Source organism: Dipteris shenzhenensis, chromosome 3, assembly GCF_047967505.1.
Source record: "Dipteris shenzhenensis isolate YYH24624 ecotype China chromosome 3, Dip_SZ_1.0, whole genome shotgun sequence".
NCBI classification, from domain to species: Eukaryota; Viridiplantae; Streptophyta; class Polypodiopsida; order Gleicheniales; family Dipteridaceae; genus Dipteris; species Dipteris shenzhenensis.
Window position 1 is genome coordinate 39,897,430 of NC_141598.1, and position 21,005 is coordinate 39,918,434.

The following is a 21,005-nucleotide window of genomic DNA, read 5'->3' on the forward strand; positions in this document are numbered from 1 at the left end:
CAAAATTGATGGTATAAGATAAGAAGGGGCAGCGTATTGTTGAAAATAGTGTCAATCAAAGGAGAGCTAGTTTACCATATTAATAAATTAGGAAAATAAATATTGATCAATGCCAATAATTATTTGAAAAGACAACACTTTTTCATAATCATCAAGAAAATGAGAAAAAGTCTAATAATTGTCATATTCATCAAACATCCTCATAGGAGAATACTCAAATATTCATCTTTCACCAATCCTTAATGCACAATGACTTGTAATAGAATTGTATACAATCAATGAACCATACACATCACTCAAGAAAGAAAGGAACATTCCACATTGCAGAAACCATATCTTCTTTATTTTTTTCAAGAATAATAAAAAATGTGTACATCAATGCTAGGAATATATTTTTTTAGTAAGCGCGCTTCAAGACCGTGTGTGTCATAAATCAATCTTATTCAAGGACTTTGATGGTTGCACAATAAAATTTAAAATGCATAAGGTACAAGATTATTTAGATGGATGATACCATCAATGCAAGAAAATATTTGTAGTAAGCATACTTCAAATCTTTGTATGTCATACGTCAAAAGACTTTTGATGGATGCTGAATAAATTTTAAAATGCCTAAAATACAAAATTATTTAGAGGGGAAATATAACTTGGAGGAAGGATGCGTCACTTCTGTGTAAATTAATAATCACACCCTTCGTGCATAATTTTGTTGTGATGTCACAAAAATGTGGAAAGACCATATCTTTTTTAGTGTTTTCAACAATAATACAAACGTTTCCATCAATGCTAGGAATATATTTTAGTAAACACGTTCAAAACTTGTGTGTCATATGTCACTCTTGTTGAAGGCCTTTGATGGTTGCACAATATTTATTTAAACGCACAAGGTACAAGATTATTTAGAAAGAAGATACCACGTGGAGGAAGGATGCAACATTTTTGTGCAGGTCACATGTGACGGAAGCATGTCCAAACATGAAAGGTTTACGTGGGATGCTTGTAAAAATTCTCATGTAGCATTTGAAAGATATTCGCCTCAATCACAAAGAAGAGAATGTCTTTTGTCCTCATTATAGAAAAATTTTGATGGCTTTATAGGTGAACCTATAACAAGACTAACCTAAACAAACATAGAATCCATCAAAAGCAAGGGCATTTGAGGAATTTGAATTAAAAGAGGGGGTAATAAGTACAAGATTGAAGATGCACATGAGTGTCTAGGATGGCTATGATGTGGTATGCATGTACAAATATTCTAGGATCATGCTTGAAGAGTGTGTGGACTTTTATGATGCTAAATTCCATGATGCTATGTATATGTCAAGTGCTCCTTAATTACGCAACTATATGAGATGTCTTGCTTGTATATAGTAATTAGAGATGCGAGATATTTATAGAATCTAGAGAGGAGCAAAAGTTTAATAATTCAAATGACATGTGCTTCAACCAACATGGATGGGATTGCTTAGTCTATTTATTAGAGCAATGTATAAGGATGCACAATTTACAGTGGTTTCACATGGAAGCTGGGCAACTAACTACACAATAAGAATACTCGGGTGAAAAAATATACAAAAAAGATAAATGCAACGTTTTGAGCTCATTATAATTTTGGTAAACGATTCAACTACAACATCTTCTAAAACTTGGCAGAACCTCATCCATCGTCATGAAAGGAGCCAAGTATAATGTTTCGCTTAGTGTTGCTCTTTCTCCTTGGTTATGCTGATGTCTTTTGCAAGCTATTGTTCAACTTAGAGAGCCCATGTGATGAGTCTCAAGATGTTCTTCTATGAAATCCCTTATGGCTACCTTTATTCTTTGGTTATTGAAGCAATTGTAGAGGCGAGATGATGAGGCCATTTAGCATATGGCATGTGGAAAGTGGCTTTGGCTATTGGACCCTTGTGAGCACTAATATGGATGCCAAAGACAATAGAGGGATAGTGTGGACACACACACATACACACAATAATTTTGATAGTAAATGCATCTCACACACACACACACACACACACACACACACACACACACACACACACACATATACACACACACATGTATACTTCTCCAACTATGAATTATTCTTTATGTACCCCCCATGAAATCTCCCCTTTACACTCTCTTTTTAATCACCCCACACACCAAGCACACTAATCCTTCCATACCTCCACTAATCCCTTCTCAACCCATGCACTCGCTCCTTAGTCCACTTGTGACTTAAACTTTTTTTTAATTATCTAAGAATCCATATGGTTGGCTATATTCCTAGGTAAAGTGATAACAAGCCGCGGAAAATATTTTTTAATGTATTTTTCCGACGACGGTAGTAATATAATCCATCTGGAGTTGGTGCCTTGCGTGAACAGCTTAGAGACGCGCACACACTCACATGACACAAAGCAGAGCCTCAACCACCAAAGACCCATGGGTTTTTTTAACAAAAACTACTTCCTAGCAACAATGCCAAGGAGATCTTTTCCTCGGATAAATAAATCGTTTGTTTCAGGGGAAAAAAAAAACAATGGAGAGGAGGAGGAGCGAGGAGTGACTGATATGTGATGTTGATTTTTGTAATAATAAAAAGCTTGCAAAAAGACGTGTGAGGCAAAAGGCGAAGTTGAGACAAACAAGCATGTATATCCTATGAAACCATTGACATACACGTGTGTGAGGCAAAGGGGTCAATAGGAGCAGGACAAGTGTGCAAGTATTATACAAAAGCAGAATAAACCCCAAAAGATACTACATTATTAAGTATTAGTAGAGGGGGAAATTAATTTTTTGATAAAAAGCGATATTAGAGAGCGGTTTTGGCTAAGAAGGGCGGTTTTTAGAAAGGCGGTTTTACAAAACCACTAGTATGACCACTACCAGTAAGTACTACTACATCTTCATCTTCTTCATTTTCTTCATCAGCTTCATTTTCATCATCTTCTTCAGAAGCTCCATAGCTCGCTAGCGAGCTCTGAGCTCCTATGGCTATGGCTTCTTCCCCTCCTGCTTCTGCTTCTGCTTCTGCTTCTGCTTCTGCTTCAGCTTCCTTCCCTAGCTCCCTCCCTTCCCCTCGCCCCTCCTTCCTCCGTGGCTCCTCCCCCCCTTCCCTCTCCTCCTCTGCGTCCCTCTCCTCCTCCCTCCCCCTTCCCCAATTCCACTCCTTCTCCCCCTCCCCCTTCAAACACTCCCTCGTCTCCCCCCGCGCTGTCTCCGACTCCCGCAACGAGGAGGCTTGCCTCGACCCCGATGCCGGACGGGTATATCTGCTCTCTCTTCCTCGGCTTGCGCTTTTCGACCGCGCTTGCGAGATCTTCCTGATCGGTTTCGTTTTGAGTTCCATCTGTGACTTGTCTTAATCACTCCAATGCCGCTAGCTACGCTTACTCTGGACCAACATAAGAAATCCAAGTGTGGGCGTTGTCGCTTTATATTCTGGCCTTCCACTTTTTATTAAGTGAGCTTTGTGTTCGTAAGCGCTTGCGCTCGCACGCAGCATTTGCGATGCGTGGGCACAATTCGTGCTACGGTTGAAAAATATCTGTTAATGTCTTGATAGTTTTTACATGATCAAATGCATATATTTACTGTTATATGGATAAGTCTGCAAAATTCTCTGGTTTCTTTCAGAGTGTGCTGAGCATCATTCTGGGAGGAGGAGCAGGGACAAGATTATACCCACTTACGAAAAAGCGAGCAAAGCCTGCAGTACCGCTGGGTGCAAACTATCGTCTCATTGATATACCTGTGAGCAATTGCATCAACAGCAACATTCGGAAGATATATGTTCTTACTCAGTTTAATTCTGCCTCACTGAATCGCCATCTGTCCCGTGCGTATTCAAGCAACATGGGGGGCTACAAATACGAGGGTTTTGTTGAGGTCCTTGCCGCTCAACAGAGTCCTGAAAATCCAAACTGGTTCCAGGTAGCTCATGTTTTTGTCGTTTTTACTTATTTCTTATGTTTTGGGGGGGTAGAGAGTACTCTCAGTGATTTTTACCTAGTTTTCATTCATGGATAGACCCTGGGGGCGTAGGAGGGAGGAGGAGGCTTAGGGGTTAGATGGAACTTAAGCGTTTGTGCTAGAATCCATGCTTTCTTATTGATCGTTGTCAAGGGTGACTTATATTTGCTCGTATTATGAACGCAACTGCGCGTCAGTATGAAACACGACCTTAGCACTTTCTTTGGGGGGGGGAACTTAGCACTTTTGACACAGCTGCGATGGGAAGGTTCTTTTCACTTTTTAAGCCTGTTTCGCCATGTCTATGCTTGCTCAATGTGGATGCTGAACAGGGAACTGCAGATGCCGTGAGGCAGTACTTGTGGCTTTTTGAGGAACAGCAAGTCATGGAGTTCTTAATCTTGGCTGGAGATCACCTGTATCGTATGGATTACCAAAAGTTTATTCAGGTGCACCGGGAGACCAATGCAGACATTACAGTAGCAGCACTACCTATGGACGAGAAGAGAGCAACCGCATTTGGTTTGATGAAGATTGATTCTGAGGGACGTATTGTAGAATTTGCAGAGAAACCGAAAGGGGAATTTTTGAAGGCCATGAAGGTGAGTTCTGTTGACACTATAGAGATTGCGTTTTTCCAAGGGAAGAATTTTGAGTTGTAGGCTGTAGCTAGAGGATTTACAAACTTCACATTGATTCTCATTTTCCTTAGAAAATGTGCAAGGTCTTTCCTTCTTTGGAGGTCCTATGTTTTTACCCTAGAAACTCCGTTATGTCTTTATGCCCTGGATCGCCTGTCTTACCGTGGCTGGTTCCAGAGCTTTCATATTATGACTTCTGGTGCTACTGATATGAAGCTCTTGGCAGCAATTTTTGAGTTGGCCTTATTCCAAGATCACACTGCTTTATCAATTTTCCTGTTCTGATTGTGATTCTTTTCTTTGATTACGCACCTTATCATTTGTCTCCTCCATTCTGATCCTAAATTTTTACCTCAAAGATGGGCCTATGCTGAATAAAAGCAGCAAAAAATCTTGTAGCATTGACTTTCTCACCAATTTACAGATGGAGCTGGAAGGCTAGTTGTGCAGCAAACTAGGGAAGCAACGGCTCACAAACCAATGCCGTAAAGTTGGTGTGCAATTTAGTGTCCACTGGCTTGATTACAACCTACTACTTGCAAATGAGTCTTTTGTCTGATTCATCTTTTACAAGACCGATGGTTGTCTTGACATGCCACACTCCTCCACTTGACGTGCATCTGGCATTGTCTCCCTCTTAGTTGTATGGTGTATTCGTTTCACCTTAGAGTCTGAACTTGTTGGCGATAGTAAGCTTCCGAACAAAATTATTCCTTACATGTGTTGTTTTCAACATCTGTTTGAAGTGTGGTTGCCAACCTGTGGGTTTGGAATCTAGTTTTCACGATCTCAACACCACCTAGTGCTCAAAAAACTGCCAAGGTTGACCACTTTCAAACCTGCAGGCAAAATATGTGAAGTTTAAGGACTTAGGTCCGGATACTAAACAGAATACTTGAATAGAAGCATCTGAAACATATTGTAGTATGTGCTGGAACTAGCTGCATGCTAAAATGAAGGAGACAAGACAGCAAATAGGCTGCTAAGATTCTGTGCCAACTGGCAAAATTACAAAAATTGGATCATATTGCTCGGACAACATAGAATAGTGCAAGTGCAGGCTGATTCCCGATGCCTTAAATAGGAGGGTAAGAGTTGTCGCTAGGACGTTCCATGCCTTCAGCAGATTCAGATTGGTCTGGTAACTACCCCTTGACGCCTTGCTGAGGCACCATTTGAATGCCGGCCTTAGTTTTATGGCTGATTTTGAAATTGTAATTGAGGCCTCTATCAAGTTGTGTCTGTAGTTTTCGTAGTGTTGTTGCTACTCTGTCAAGAATGTGCGAGATGTCTGCTTCGTTTAGTTGTGCAGCCAATGCAAAATTACCATTTGCCAATCAAGAAATGGTAATGCAACGACCTTAGGGAGGGCTCTGATGACGATTTTCTATATAATGTTTGAAATCCCTGCCCCGATTGAATTAGTGGCAGCACAGTTTGGTTTTATATTTCTATTTACCTCAGGTAGATACCACAGTACTGGGTCTGGATGAGGAGAGAGCAAAAGAGTTACCTTTTATTGCCAGCATGGGTATATATGTTATCAGCAAGGATGCAATGATTAAGCTTTTGCGTGATGATTTTCCACAAGCAAATGACTTTGGAAGTGAGGTCATCCCCGGTGCAACTTCAATTGGCATGAAGGTACATTATTTTTTTCCAATTGCTAATGGTGCGTTCTCATGATAAAGCTTTGATTTTAAAAGTGCTATTCTCAATTTCTCTTCATATAATTTATTTAATTATTATTAACTTTTGTATATCGATCAGGTTCAAGCCTATTTGTTTGATGAATATTGGGAAGACATTGGAACAATAGAAGCCTTTTACAATGCTAATTTAGGCATCACAAAGAAGCCCATTCCAGATTTCAGGTATTTAAAACTGCTATGCGTGATGGAGTTTACCGTTCTCAACCTTATGAGTGATCATCATGAGATGGAAACTGCACTATGTGTTGTGTTTTTAGAGGATGGGTTTGGGCATCTTCCTGGATTCATGTAGATATATGTTTAAAACTCAAATCTCCAGGATTTTAATTTAGTATCTTACAGTGTTTGAGAAGAAAGGACATAGCTTTCTCAGTATAAGAAGCTTGAAAAATGAATGTGCTGCTAAACAAGTATCAGAGCAAAGGATTTCTTATACTTCCAATGGTTGGTGATAGTCCTGCATAAACATCCATAGCAGTGTATGCCATTTGAGCTAATTTGCTGTCATTTAGTTTACTAACAAAGACACTTTTATCAGCTTTTATGATCGATCAGCCCCAATCTATACACAAGCTCGATTTCTTCCTCCTTCCAAGATGATTGATGCAGATGTTACTGACAGTGTTATTGGTGAAGGTTGCATTATCAAGGTAAGACTTTCCCAACTACATTGGACTTGATATGCGGCATCCTGATTCCCCAATTTTCTTTCCTCACTTCTGGACGACTTCTGAGGCACAACTATGTATCATGCCGTTGGTGGTTTACAAAACTCATAACATAAATTGTTAATCCTTTTGATTTTCTTTAATGGATCTAGGCTTAAATTTGAATTGACTGAATGAAATTGGTTATCCTGCAGAATTGTAAAATACATCATTCGGTGGTTGGATTGCGCTCATGGATTGCTGAAGGAGCTATAATTGAGGATGCCTTGCTTATGGGTGCTGACTACTATGAGGTACACCAGTCCTCATTCAGCTGAGAATGATTTATGTAATGTGTTCTCCTTTGGATTGCGGATTGAATGAGATGGATGTGTAAATGTCTAGCTGGGTCTCAGATTCATAACCATCTTGTGATTCTGTTTTGGAAAGACGGACGAGCAACGAAATGCAGTTACTGCTAAGGGTGGTGTTCCAGTTGGCATTGGCAGGAGTTCACACATTAAACGGGCTATCATTGATAAGAATGCCCGCATTGGCGATAATGTCAAGGTGTGATATTTTGACTCTTTTTTCCCCTGCCTTGAGTGTTGCTGGAACATACATTGCAAAAGTGTGCATGTTGCAGTCAGTTCTGCAAGCTATTGTACTTCTGTTCTGATCAAAGCATTGTCGAATGTGTGTTCAGATCATTAATAGAGATGATGTCCAAGAGGCAGCAAGGGAAACTGATGGCTATTTCATAAAGTCTGGAATTGTGACAGTAATCAAAGATGCTGTCATTCCAAGCGGAATAGTTATCTAACTGTCAGATCTCATCCAGAGCTCACAAAAAATGCAGAAGCGTCCTGTGGTCATGCACTGTGAAGTCATCAGTTTTTAATTGTGGATTAAATATGACCCCTTGCATCAGGCACAATGTATTAAATTTGAATGGTTCCATCACAATCTGCTTCAGGGCTAAAACAGATTTTGTAGCCCAACAGTGTATACATGGGCGGTGCTTATGAGGCTACAGTCATTTGGCTGGCCTGTCCTGCTTCCATCAGGGCAGCTGTTTGCTGTTGGGAAAAGCACAGAATAAATGGGCTGAATTATCCTTCAAACATATCTTGCTCAATTATCCTTCGAACATATCTCCTAGACTATGTACGAATATGCAGAATGAAACTTGCTTCGGGAAAGTAATTGGCGGCCTTTCAAGACCCAAGTGAGAGTTTACCATGTAAGATGATATCTAAAACATTAGCAATAAAGTGATTTGCTTTGAATTTTTTGATAGGCCTACATTCTTCTCTGGGTTTCGGCTGCCAGCAGATGAGGTTTAGAAGGAAATAGGAGAAATGACTGGTTCTTCAAAAGATCAAGTGCCATGCAGCAGTGGTGGCTGAAGCACTGGTGATGTCCTGGCTCACTGTATGGAAATATCAGAAATCATTACACGGATTTAAATTCCTGAATGCAGATGGTTTGTTTTCGAACAGTGTTTTTCTGCACGGGAAGGCAATTCATGCAGCTGTTTCGTTTCCTTAAGTAAAATTGTCACCACAATGTAAATATCCTAAGTCAAAGTACAGTTGACCATTTATTTGATCATAATTAAAGAGTTTTATGTGTTAATTATGGTCAAAGAGTTCTTTTAATGGTCAAAGAATTGACTACGGTCAAAGATACTTTGACTCTGGTCAAGTAAAATTGACATCGGTCAAGGAGACTTGGTTTATTACCAAGAGGGTTAACTACGATTAATTAGAGACTACAGAGTTGACTACGGTCTGAGAGTGTTGACTTCGGTCATTGAGACTTGGCATGCGTCAAGAGGATTAACCACGGTTAATCAAGATGTGCCAACTTAGGTTGGAGAGTTGTGCTAACTTCGGTTGGAGAGACTTAGTTATAATTACGGCGCCTCGACCCTTGGTCAAAGCTCCTTAATTATGATCAAGAGCGATGACTTCGGTCAACCAATGAATAAACATATATTTTTAATATTTGTTATGTGTGCACATGTGTTCAGTGGGGACGTCCATCGTGACTAGAATTAGTCCACAGTGTGTTATTTGCATGCAAAGTGCTAACAATTAATGGGTGCCATGGTACGCTTTCATTAATTGTTGCAGGTACTAGGAAGAGTTATTTTTTCTAAGCGCTACGGGAGCCTAACAAGCATCTAGGAGGCGATTCGCGTGACCAAGTGCTTTGAAGACTCCAGAGTGGCATGTAATAGGACTTAGTCTAGATTTTAGACAAGTGGCATGTTGTCAATTTGAAATGAGCTTGAAGCTCTTGTAATATGGATTCACGTTGGATTTTGTATCAGACAGCTCTACGTTGAACTCTTCTAACAGATTCTCTCTTCAAGAAAAAAAAATCCTTCGGGGGGGTTTAGCCCAACGATTGTCCTGGGTCCTAGTGTCTTTGTTGAGAGAGGGAGAGCAAAAGAGAAGTGTTTTGGCTATCCTTTGCGAGTAGTTCTACAATAAATTATGAGCGTGAGGATCCATGAGAGAACTAGCGATTACATTAGTATTAGAGCACAACTATTTAGATAGTGACGATCCAAGGAATTAGTATTCCGATGCGTGATGATGGCGCACGATATTTGAGCCTGCGCATAAGATTGGCGTACGGGAAGCTTCATAGTTCATTCTCCTTATGCTAGTCCTTGGGTGATATGTCAGTTGAAGGAAGAAGATAGAGGCTGTGACGAAATGAGGCGATGACACGCGACGGGGAGCTCTAGCGTTTGGGCGATTTTCATGCATAAATCTTGCGCTAGGTGATGAGCTAGCGATGAAATCATCTCGTTGAGCAAAGCCTACACTTGAACGCTCATGGTGAGGCAACGCAAGCCCGTGTTCGTCATCCGACAGAGATCTTGACAGAAGACTCACAAGGTCCATCGTTGGACGGAGATATCGACGGAGACGCTCGACGGAAGATTCATGATGGGAAAAGCCTACGTCAGGTTTTATTTTCCCGTGACGTGTGCAGCGATGCTCTTGACGAAAATCTTTGCCAAGGTTTGGGCAAGTTTGCAGAGCTGACGTGGTGTTGATGTGGCAGGCCTGACAGACAGTTGACGTGGCAGCCAGCAGGTCCAGCTGACGTGGCATCCACACGTGCGGTGGTGACGTGGCAGTGCATGCAGGTGGCTAACGTGGCCCTGACTTGGCCACCTGACATGTGGCAGTGAATTTCTTACAGGGCCCCAAAATGAGCTCCCTTTTTTCCTAATGAAGAGGGAAAAACAGATGCTTTTTGAAGCCATTTGCAGTAGCCAAGAAAGAGGCACAGCTTTAAGTTTATGCCTTGAGCTGACAGCCAGTAGTGGCATAGATTGTGAATGCAAGACACCTCTTGTTGAGGTAAATTTTCTCTTTGAAAAGTGAAGGCAGCGTGCATTAGTTGCATACACAGTGTGTGAGAAATTTGCAGATCTCAGACGAGTTGTAAGAAAATGGCTCAATCACCTATCTAGTGGGATTCACAAGATAGGGATGTGCATCCAAAACAGAGAAGTGTGTAACAAACTCAGCAAGAATTTGAGCAGATGGTACGCACTCGTATACAAGAGATGGAAAATCTCAGAAGGATCCAAGGGCTCAGCATTTGTTTCAAGCAGAAGCTATGCCTAATGTAGCATATGACGTGCCAATGCCAGAAGCACACTCTCGTGTACAGCCAGAGAAAGAGAGATCTCATAGGGGACGGTCTCATAGCAGGAAGAGATCGAGGCATCATCACCGATCTAGTCCATCACTGTCTACCTCGAGTTCGACTTTTGTATCTTCTTCTTTATCAGATAAACCATCCAGGAGAAGAAGGAAACACAAGAAGTCCAGGAAGAGTAAGTCTTCTAGAGAGACTAAGGAATTCAAAGAGGGAGGTAAATCTGTCAAGTTTATGACCTACAATGGATAGTATGGTCATACAGACAAAGCATTGCAGTTCATCAGGCAGTTTGATGCTACATTTGGCACAGAAAAGTTTTTAGAATCCTCCAAGTTAAGAATGGTCAGTTTGCACTTGACAGCAACAGCTACTGCATGGTGGAGTGCACAGACCACAGATGGGTCAACCCCAAAGAAGTGGAAGGACTTCAAGAAAGCCTTTTACCAGCAGTTTATGCCTAAACAATTTAGAGACCATGTTCTTCAAGATTCGGACAGTTTGCATATGGATGCAGGAGATACAGTGGATGTGTACAACCAAAAGGTTTGGGATGCTTATTTGCAGGTTGCACCTTTCAAAAAGATCTCCAAAGGAACCCAAATGAGAAAGTACAGAGCAGGTCTCAGTCCAAGAATCCAGGCAGTAGTGAATGCTTTGGGGGCAAAGAGCATTCAAGACCTTATGAATTCAGCTTCAGTAGCTAGTCTTGTGCCGTTACAAGATCCATCTACAGTACTATTCTTGCATGCAGGACGTGCTGAAAGAAAGAAAATCGATTTTTCAAAATCAGAAAAGAAAGAGTATCCCAAGGTTGAAAAGAAAGGGTTTTAGCCTTAGAAGCCGAGGGGTACTTAGTTTTCAAAGTCATATAAAAGCAAATCTCCATTCACCCCTGAACAGATAGCTGAATTCTGTAGAGATGGGAAATGCTTCAAGTGCGGCAAAGAGGGGCATGTGGCTGCCTAGTGCCTAGAAAAGCCTTCAACTTCGAAGGGAAAAGAGGCAGAGAAGCCACGGGGACCGCAAAAGCCAATGGCAGGAGGAATTCCTGACATACTAGGTCATGTTTGAAACCCAGAAGAACGAGAATTGCTGCTATCATGGGGCAAAGTCAGAGACCAGCAAGCGCTAATTTTATTTGATCCAGGGGCTACTAATAATTTCATATCAGAGGACCTAGCCCTGAGGTTGGAAATAAAGACGGAGGAGTTGGGCAGGGCTTTGGATGCCGATCAGATGTTCTGTGGGAATCCTGTGCCAGTCACTCCCTTGATAGGGAAGCTCCGTCTTCATGTACAGAGTTATGTGGATCAGGAAGACTTCTTCATTTCTCCACTGAAACATCATGATGTAGTCTTGGGAATGCCTTGGTTTCATCGCAAGGCAATGAAGTTGACTCTTCCTGAAAGAGTGCTGGAGTTTATGCATAGGGGGAAAAACCAACGTTTAGTTGCCAGGAATAAAGGGGAGACTGTCCCCATTGTATCTGATGTTACATGTGGTAAAGTAATAAAGTCTGCAATTTCCGCGTACATGGTTTTTGTAAAAGAAAAAGAGAAGGATATGCATGCAGAAATGAATGATGCAGACAAAGATAAGTTTCAATTTCTTGTAAACTTTAAAGATTGCTTTTCCGATGCTTTGCCAGGGGAGTTACCCCCAGAGAGACCAGAAGATCATCAGATAGAGTTAATGCCTGGTAGTGAGCCACCAAACAGACCACCTTATAGAGTCAGTGCGACTTAGAGAGAGGAGATTATGGCTCAGGTACAGGACTTGCTGTCCAAAGGGTTGATTCAGCCCAACTCGTCTCCTTTTTGTTCCCCTGTACTACTAGTACAGAAGAAAGATGGTTCATTCCGTATGTGCGTCGATTACCGCGCACTAAACAAAATGACCATCAAGAATAGATTCCCTATTCCGCACATTGATGATGTGCTGGATCAGTTAAATGGAGCTTCAGTTTTCAGCAAAATAGACTTAAAGAGTGGTTATCACCAAGTGAGGATACAGCCTCTGGATGTGCACAAGACAGCATTCCGCACTATATTTGGGTTGTATGAATACTTAGTGATGCCTTTTGGGTTGACAAATGCTCCAGCCACATTCAATAAAATGATGGATCGCATCTTCCGAAAGTATAGGCATTTCACGGGTACTTTCGTTGATGATATCCTAGTCTTTTCAAAGACCGAAGAAGAGCCCAAGGAACATCTTTTAAGAGCAGAGAAATCATCAGCTCTATGGAAACAGCAAGAAAAGTGAATTCTTCCTGGAAGAAATCCATTATCTCGGGCATATAATATCCAAGAATGGGATACAGATGGATCTAGCAAAGATCCGTGCCATTCAGGAATGGCCAGAGCTGAAAACTGTGCATGAAGTTCGAAGTTTCCTAGGCCTGTGTTCTTACTACAGAAGGTTTATCAGGCATTTTGCTAATATCCTAGCTCCATTACATGACCTTACTAAGAAAAATGCAGCCTTCACATGGGGAATATCACAGAAGAAAGCATTCAATACACTCAAGGAGAAGTTGACTAAAGAGCCTATTCTTGTAGTCCCGGATCTTTATCAACCTTTTGATGTTGATTGCGATGCTTGTGGAGAGTGTGTTGGAGCTGCATTACATCAAAATGGACATCTAGTAGCCTACGAGAGCCCAAGATTGCGTGATGCAGAAAGATCTCTGGGAATCTATGAGAAAGAGTTATTGGTTGTAATTCATGCCATCCATACATGGAAGCACTATCTTTTGGGTGCAAATTTTACTGTTAAAACAGATCACCAAAGTTTGAGATACTTTTTGACTCAGACCAAACTTTCCGAGAAGCATATGAAATGGGCAAACATGCTGTCAATGTATCATTTTCAGATCGACCATACCCCACGAATTCGGAACAGAGTGGTAGATGCCTTGTCCCGAAGACCCCAGGTCAATAATGTGCCTATTGCTTATCATCAAGACCTAGAAGGCATGAGGGAGCAATATGCTAGTGATGCAGATTTTGGTGAGATTTTACAGCAAATGCAAGAGGGGCAATCCACTAGTCACTATTCCCTGAAAGATGGGTATCTAATGAAAGATGATTGCCTATGCATCACCCAGGAGATGAGGAAAAAGATTTTGGAGGAATGCCATGCACCTCCCTATGCTGGACACAGAGGAATTACAGCAACCACTCTAGCACTAGAGAGGTATTTCTTTTAGCTAGAGATGCGAAAAGATAATCAGTTTGTTACTGAATGCCTTGCGTGTCAGAAAGTGAAGTATGATAGACGGAAGACACTTGGCCTACTTACGCCTCTTTCCGTGCCTCAAGCACCATGGGAAATTATTACAATGGACTTTATTTTTGATTTGCCAAGATCAAAGTCAAGGAATGATGGGATTTGGACTATCATTGATAGATTCAACAAGCAAGCTCATTTCATTCCGGTTCGCAGAACCATAAAGGCAGATCATATGGCTAATCTTTTCATGGCACAGATCTTTAAGCACCATGGTATGCCTAAGTCCATTGTCAGTGATCGAGATCCCAGAATGACCAATCTATTCTGGAGAGCTTTATTTGATAACATGGGGACGAATCTGAATTTTTCTTCTTCTTTTCATCCCCAGACAGATGGTCAAAGTGAAGTAGCAAATTCTACAGCATTGGATATGCTGAAATGCTACGTGGGTGACCAAGGTTCAGACTGGGAAAAGTACCTACCATTAGTAGAGTTTGCTTACAATAATACAGTACACAGCTCTATAGGGAAAGCCCCCTTTGAGGTCATTTATGAGAAGGTGATTTTGCCACCTATCCTGAGGACCAAGGATGAAATATTTGCAACTGATCAGTTTGTGAGAGACCTCCAGATATCTTACAGCCAAGTCCGAACAGCAATCGAAGATCTCAAAAGAAACATAAAAGAGCTACAGATAAGCATAGAAGACAGTTAGATCTCAAGGAAGGGGATTGGGTACTTTTGAAGTTTGAAAAAGCTAGGCTCCGCAAGTTTAAAGGCAAACAGAAAGTGTATGCAAAGTTATCTCCCAGATACTATAGCCCTTTCAGGATTATAGAAAGAATAAATAAGGTTGCATACAAGTTAGCATTGCCATAGCTTGGAGGATTCATAATGCATTCCATGTGAGTCTTCTAAAGAAATTCCGGGGGCCAGAGCCTACAGAACCAGTATCAGAGGATCCACCAGAAGTGGATGAGCTGGAAGAAGTCCTTCAGCCAGAGCAAATTGTGTACCATACTGTACGCAAAGGCCCTCAGGGCAAGGAGTTTTATAGGTATCTTGTAAAATTCAAGAATTATATGGCATTAGATGCCAAGTGGATGGACGAAGACATGTTATTTGATCATTTACAGCTTTTGGATGTTTACAAGGAAGCTTTTCAGTCGAGGTCAACTAAATAAAAGCCGAGGGGATGTCACCACAATGTAAATATCCTAAGTCAAAGTACAGTTGATCATTTATTTGATCATAATTAAAGAGTTTTATATGTGTTAATTATGATTAAAGAAGGGTATAAGTATTGTAATTTTTTACATGGTCATGATGATTTTATAGCAACCCTTAATGGTCAAAGAATTGACTACGATCAAAGTAAAATTGACCTCGATCAAGGAGACCTGGTTTATTACCAAGAGGGTTAGCTACGATTAACCAAAAAACTACAAAGCTGACTACGATTAGAGAGTGTTGACTTCGATCAATGAGACTTGACATGCGCCAAGAGGATTAACCACGGTTAACCATGTGCCAACTTCGATTGGAGAGACTTGGCTATAATAAAGGCGCCTCGATCCTTGGTCAAAGCTCCTTAATTATGATCAAGAGCGTTGACTTCGATCAACTAGAGAATAAATATATATTTTTAATATTTGTTCTGTGTGCACATGTGTTCAGTGGGGACGCCCACCATGACTAGAATTAGTCCACAGTGTGTTATTTACATGCAAAGCGCTCACAATTAATGAGTGTCATGGTGGTACGCTTTAATTAATTGTTGCAAGTACTAAGAAGAGTTATTTTTCCTAAGCGCTACGGGAGCCTAACAAGCATCTAGGAGGCAATTTGTGTGACCAAGTGCTTTGAAGACTCAGAGTGGCCCTTAGTGGCATGTAATAGGCCTTAGTCTAGATTTTAGACAAGTGGCATGTTGCCAATTTGAAATGAGCTTGAAGCTCTTGTAATATGGATTCACGTTGGATTTTGTATCAGACAGCTCTACGCTGAACTCTTGTAACAGATTCTCTTGAAGAAATAAAAACCTTCGGGGGAGGTCTAGCCCGATGATTGTCCTAGGCCCTAGTGTCTCTGTTGAGAGAGGGAGGGAGGGAGAGCAAAAGAGAAGTGTTTTGGCTGTCCTTTGCGAGTAGTTCGACAGTAAATTATGAGCGTGAGGATCCACGAGAGAGCTAGCAATTACAAAAATTGTCTTATGGGGTGGCCTTCCATTTGGCCTACTTTTACTTTCGAAAGAAATATTACTGTGAGTGTAGATATCCTGGACTTATTATTTAGGAAGGAAAACTGAAAATTTCGAACTCCAAAATCATGGTATGTGCGAGTTATAAATTTTCTACAACTAGCCGTATTTTGGATGTACACACCAGATAAGGCACGAATTGTGAATGGCCTTTCACATCTATCTAGTAGTTAAGAAGTCCATGTAGCGCAATCAACACTGGACACGTCTCAGCAACTGTTTGTTGAAGTTGGTGGTAGTTTTCTTCCAGAAGAGCTAGCCATTTCAAGGTGATTGCTTCATGTGAACCCTCAAAACCTGTTTTGTGTGGTGACTTTGCGAACACCTAAACTTCTTCCAATTCATACAAATATGTATATCATTTGTCATGCTTGTTGCAAGCATGACCAGATGAGTTTCAAGAGCCTCATGCATATAAAACACCTGATGTATATTACATCTATCGCGCATTTATGCATAATCATCAACATCCAATGTGTACTTTGCTCAAAGGTGTGAAGTATGGAAACCAGTGTGGTATGATACTTGAAATCTTCCGAACAGGCGTGACAATGACTTACTTCGCTTACACTTTCAAGGCAATGAAAGGAAAACATGTCATGTAAAGTCACATGTGACAAAGAACAAGTTTAAGAAACTGCTACCCTGCCTCTTCTAACATCCAATTTTCAGGGAGAGAGAGACTACTCGCAAAGTCTAAACATGAATCTGCAAGAAACATTTCTTGTGGCTACGGGATTTCAGTACAGATATAATCTAGAACTGTGACATCATCATCAACAGATCCTGCACTGTCTAGTAACAACATATCACTTGCACCAGGCTACATCAGGGAAACCAGACTTTCTGATACGCTATTAACACACAAATGCAAACACACAATATGGCCAAACAAAACCTTGCGTAGGAGAAGCGGGAAAAGAAAGCAACACAACCATCATCCAGCACCTGCAATAAGACATACAAACAAAAATGTCAGGTACAAAAGATATGACAGCCATCTAAAATCGGCCTTCTCACATTCCCACGACTCCAAACCTGCCCTTTCCATTACTCCTACACACAAATGGATCAGAGATAGCCACCACATTGCCTCTCTACAGCACAGAAGATGAGAGAATAGCATGAATGCTCAAGGTCTTGGTCTTGTTGGAAGAATTAAGGAAAACGTAGGATGAACCAATTCCAAATCACTGCTCTCTCGAGGCAGGGCGAATAAAGCAGAGTCTTTCAAGCATAACCATTAAGAAGCGTTTATCAACACCACAACTTCCCAGAAAGACCCTTCAATACAAGAAGCTTTGGAGCTATTTTTACTGGCAGCACATAGATAAGATGCAGAGCACCACGAACCTATAATGCAAAGGCGGCAAAGGCGGCAATTGAGTTTTTCAAATTCCAGCAGGACGCAAGAGCCTCCTCTGCATGCCCCACTAGAGTTCACTGAATATATAGCAGCACAAAGCCACCAAGATTGCAAGAACCAAGCAAAGAATCAAACCCATGCCATACACGTGTGAGTTCCAGTCACAACCATGAACTCTTTCAGACATAGCAGCAACTGGCTACTATAATCTCCCCATCGGCTTCATCCAGGGCAACTATGACGATAAACCATGGTATAAACATATGCTCTGACGCACATACAGGGGCATCCATTTATATAAAGGTCTTCAACTGGGGTTCTGTCAGAACTCTGTCAATTAAGCTCGATTTACCCTCCACCTGTCAGATCCACTGCTTGATAGTGACCAAACCTCTCCAAATTTACAAAAATATTTGAAGATAAAAATGACAGTAAGAAAACTGAGACCGACAAATAACTGATCAAGCCCACACCTATCGACTTTCGAACTGCTTGACAGATGTCCTGCTTCCCAAAAAAACTGAAACCCACAAATAACTGATCAAGCCCACACCTATCCACTTTCGAACTGCTTGACAGATGCGCTGCTTCCCAAAATCCTTTCCCGCTGACCCATAGGATCGGAATAAAATTGTTTCAATAGGTCGAAAGGAGTGCCTAAATGTTTTTCCCAGAAATCTAACTCCCTCAACCAAGGAGCTTAAGTGCACGCTCTAAACAAAGATTCCAATGATATATCAAAGTTTCCACTTTTTGAAGCTTAATGTCGAGACGACGGCTCGCTTAGTCTGACCCTTCTTTCCAATTGGATAACTTGGATAAAGAGTCCACTGCTTGGATCCCATATTGTAGTTAAGTATAGAAGAGCTCTCGGAAAGAAAAATCCATACGCTGCTAAAACCATCGCTACTGAAGCAAAAATCGAAGCACCAATCTGCCTCGTTTATCATTCTCTTTGCCACGCCCTTCGGAGATTGAGCCACGAGCTCCCATCGAGCTGGAGCCTCCCAATGGAGTTGCCAGACGCCAACAAAATCTTCATTCCTTAGATGAGGCTGTTGGAAGGATAGCAGTCCGTGGCGTAAGTTGAAAACCCCAACCAAAAAAATTTGACCCTGGTATTGAAACTGCCTGGCGGGGCTGACAAGCACATATGGCCCTGTCACATTCATCGAGCCCAATAAGTCCTTCTCGATATCGTATGAGATCACATGGCTACTGCAGTCCTCCAATGTATCCACGTCTTCTAAGACGGCCGATTCTTTGGATACAGAAAAAGAATGATGGCTTGGTTTCCTGTCTATCCACAGTCCTGTGCTAGAATCATAGATCGAAACGTTTAATCCCCTCCTAACGACGAACTTGAAGGTCCCTGCTTCGCTATTCGGAAGAAACGCAAGATCCAAATCGATCTCAGACCAAGGAGGCAGGTCAATCCTTTTCCATTGCTTAGTCAAGGGGTTCCCAATGAGAAGCTGTTTTGTTGGGTCCCAAAAGCACAGCAACCCATCCTTTGCACATACGAATTGGAATTCTCGAGGGAGGTCGAGTGGAATCTGCACCGATTGGTTCTGCGATAGAGCGACGAGAGAGTAGGAGGGGGGGGGAAGCGACTTGGTGGGTATGTTAAAGAGGGTGCGGGGAGGAGATGAATGACGCTTGATTTCCATGAGAATCCAAGGAGAAGTAGGGTATGTGGAAAGGAAAGAGGGGTGGGAGAGAGTGGCAAGCCAGGCTCTGCAGACAGCGCGAAAAGAGAAGATGCAACGAAAGGGAAGTTTGAGCAAGACGAGATCCAGGAGATGGTCTGGAAGGAGAGAGAGCTGATGAGGAGCCATTCACAATATCAATTGAATGAATGATTTTCAAGACCAAACTTCAAACGTTTTAGGTCGAGAGAGCTTTGCTTTTGAAGAACACTGCCAAGAATGTTCCACAGTTCCCACTATTTTTGGCCTGCCCTATGGTGTTTCTGTTTAAGAAAGGGAAAATGATGTGTTCAATTCTTTGGATGATCTCAACGGCACAATCACTCTTCCAAATTTGTGATGCTTTGTGATGCTTTTCTCATGAGAAAGGAAAAGCTTTAGATTTAATCCGCCCTTGATATCTAACGATTTGTGCTTTATTTTGGGGCAGGAAAGTCAGGCTAGGCCACTTTCTCCTCCTCCATCGCCATCGCCATAGCTTCCTCCAGCTGCTTCCCCCCCTCTACTCTTCATATTCTCCCTTGGTGTAGCCTTCCACTGCCCAAGCTCATCAAGCGTTGAATCATTTAGGCGGGAGCGCGAATCTTGCGCGATCCAAGATCGCCCAGCCACAGTCCCTCAGAACGAGGCGGTGAGCAATGTGCGAACCGTAGCAGCGTTCAACGCCGAAGGGAAGGTGATGGAGCAGTACGCAGGAGATCTGGAGGGGGTGGAGAGGAGGACACGGAGGAAAGGAAATTTGATTGGCTTGAGCTACGGCATAGCGCAGCTGTGAATGTACTCGAGCTACAGCCCTACAGCCTAATGCTATGGTACGGAGCGAAGCTAGTGAAGGAGGGCACAAGCAGTATGGGGGCAGTGCTGAGGGTGGTTCTCCTGTTGATGTTTTCAGCGAAGGAGGTGGCGGAAGCGATGAGCTTGACGCCGGAAGTGGTGAAGGCAAGGGAGGCGCTAAGGTCAGTGTTGAGCATATTGGGTTGCAAAACCCACAACAGAGGAGTAGTGCAATGCGGTGGATATTGTTGCTGGAGCTGGGTAATGAAGAAGACGACGTAGAATGCGCTACGTTACTTTTATCTATTGTATTCTTTTTTTGGCCACCAACTTTGAAGAAATCCGAGGGCCTTGAAGAAGACGACAACAATTAAGATCGCCAAAAGAGAGTGTTGTTTACAGTTCAGTGCCACCCATGCCTTTTTTTTGTACACCCCTTCCTCCCAATCCTTGTACTTTTCCAAAGGTAACTCCAACATCATTTCAGTAAACATTGCGTCGCTGTCCATCCACCAAATCCACTCTACCTCTTGCCCAGGTAGTACAAAAGTACCTGTGCTTCAACTCATCACGGCAGGTGATCATTAACACAAGATATCCAATGATTACGGGAGCTAACTTGCCAACCACCCAGCGCTCTACAGCTTGCTCTATCTCCTTACAGTGCTATGCTGGCTCGTTTTTCGCTATGGTCGAATAGCATACCTGGAGCATCTACTTTGTCATCTCTCCGCATGAGACTCAAATCGGAAAGATGTGAATTGCTTTGTTTTGAAGCTCATGCGGTTCTTCGTGAGACGTGGTCACGGTGCTCAGAAGCGTTGCATTCTACCAAGGTACAAATCTATCATCCGACTACAAGGGGTAAGCCTCTACACTTAAGATCAATTACTGGAGATGCAGGAGTTGCTTTGCAATTTCATAATTTAGTGCATCATAGTCGTCGACTGTAGCTTCAGGAGGATAAAGATATCCAAGAACATTGCGGAGATCGAATTCCTTGTGCATC

General features: G+C 42.0%; 2 protein-coding genes across 2 annotated transcripts; one reads left to right on the plus strand and one right to left on the minus strand.

The window, feature by feature from the left end:
- Positions 1 to 2,904: 2,904 nt before the first annotated feature.
- Positions 2,905 to 8,252, plus strand: ADG1 (ADP glucose pyrophosphorylase 1). Its single transcript, XM_087401359.1, has 9 exons — positions 2,905 to 3,254; positions 3,625 to 3,921; positions 4,293 to 4,562; positions 6,066 to 6,245; positions 6,372 to 6,475; positions 6,852 to 6,963; positions 7,176 to 7,274; positions 7,411 to 7,530; positions 7,667 to 8,252. The coding sequence occupies exons 1-9, from the start codon at positions 2,979 to 2,981 to the stop codon at positions 7,781 to 7,783; spliced, it is 1,575 nt and encodes a 524-aa protein (XP_087257485.1). The 5' UTR covers positions 2,905 to 2,978; the 3' UTR covers positions 7,784 to 8,252.
- An 8,515-nt stretch (positions 8,253 to 16,767) lies between these two features.
- Positions 16,768 to 19,377, minus strand: LOC147903797 (F-box only protein 6-like). Its single transcript, XM_087372783.1, has 2 exons — positions 17,501 to 19,377; positions 16,768 to 17,095 (listed from the first exon to the last, which is right to left on the minus strand). Exon 1 carries the CDS (start codon positions 19,349 to 19,351, stop codon positions 18,251 to 18,253), a length of 1,101 nt encoding a protein of 366 aa, XP_087228909.1. The 5' UTR covers positions 19,352 to 19,377; the 3' UTR covers positions 16,768 to 17,095; positions 17,501 to 18,250.
- Between the last annotated feature and the right edge of the window lie 1,628 nt (positions 19,378 to 21,005).

What these genes read in the sequence shown, in the direction of transcription:
- ADG1 (XM_087401359.1), top strand. Translation starts at nt 2,979, where the DNA reads ATGGCTATGGCTTCTTCCCCTCCTGCTTCTGCTTCTGCTTCTGCTTCT. An exon ending in AAGCCCATTCCAGATTTCAG is followed by an intron (nt 6,476 to 6,851) that starts GTATTTAAAACT and finishes CACTTTTATCAG; the next exon opens with CTTTTATGATCGATCAGCCC. An exon ending in TGGGTGCTGACTACTATGAG is followed by an intron (nt 7,275 to 7,410) that starts GTACACCAGTCC and finishes TGTTTTGGAAAG; the next exon opens with ACGGACGAGCAACGAAATGC.
- LOC147903797 (XM_087372783.1), bottom strand. Translation starts at nt 19,351, where the DNA reads ATGGCTCCTCATCAGCTCTCTCTCCTTCCAGACCATCTCCTGGATCTC.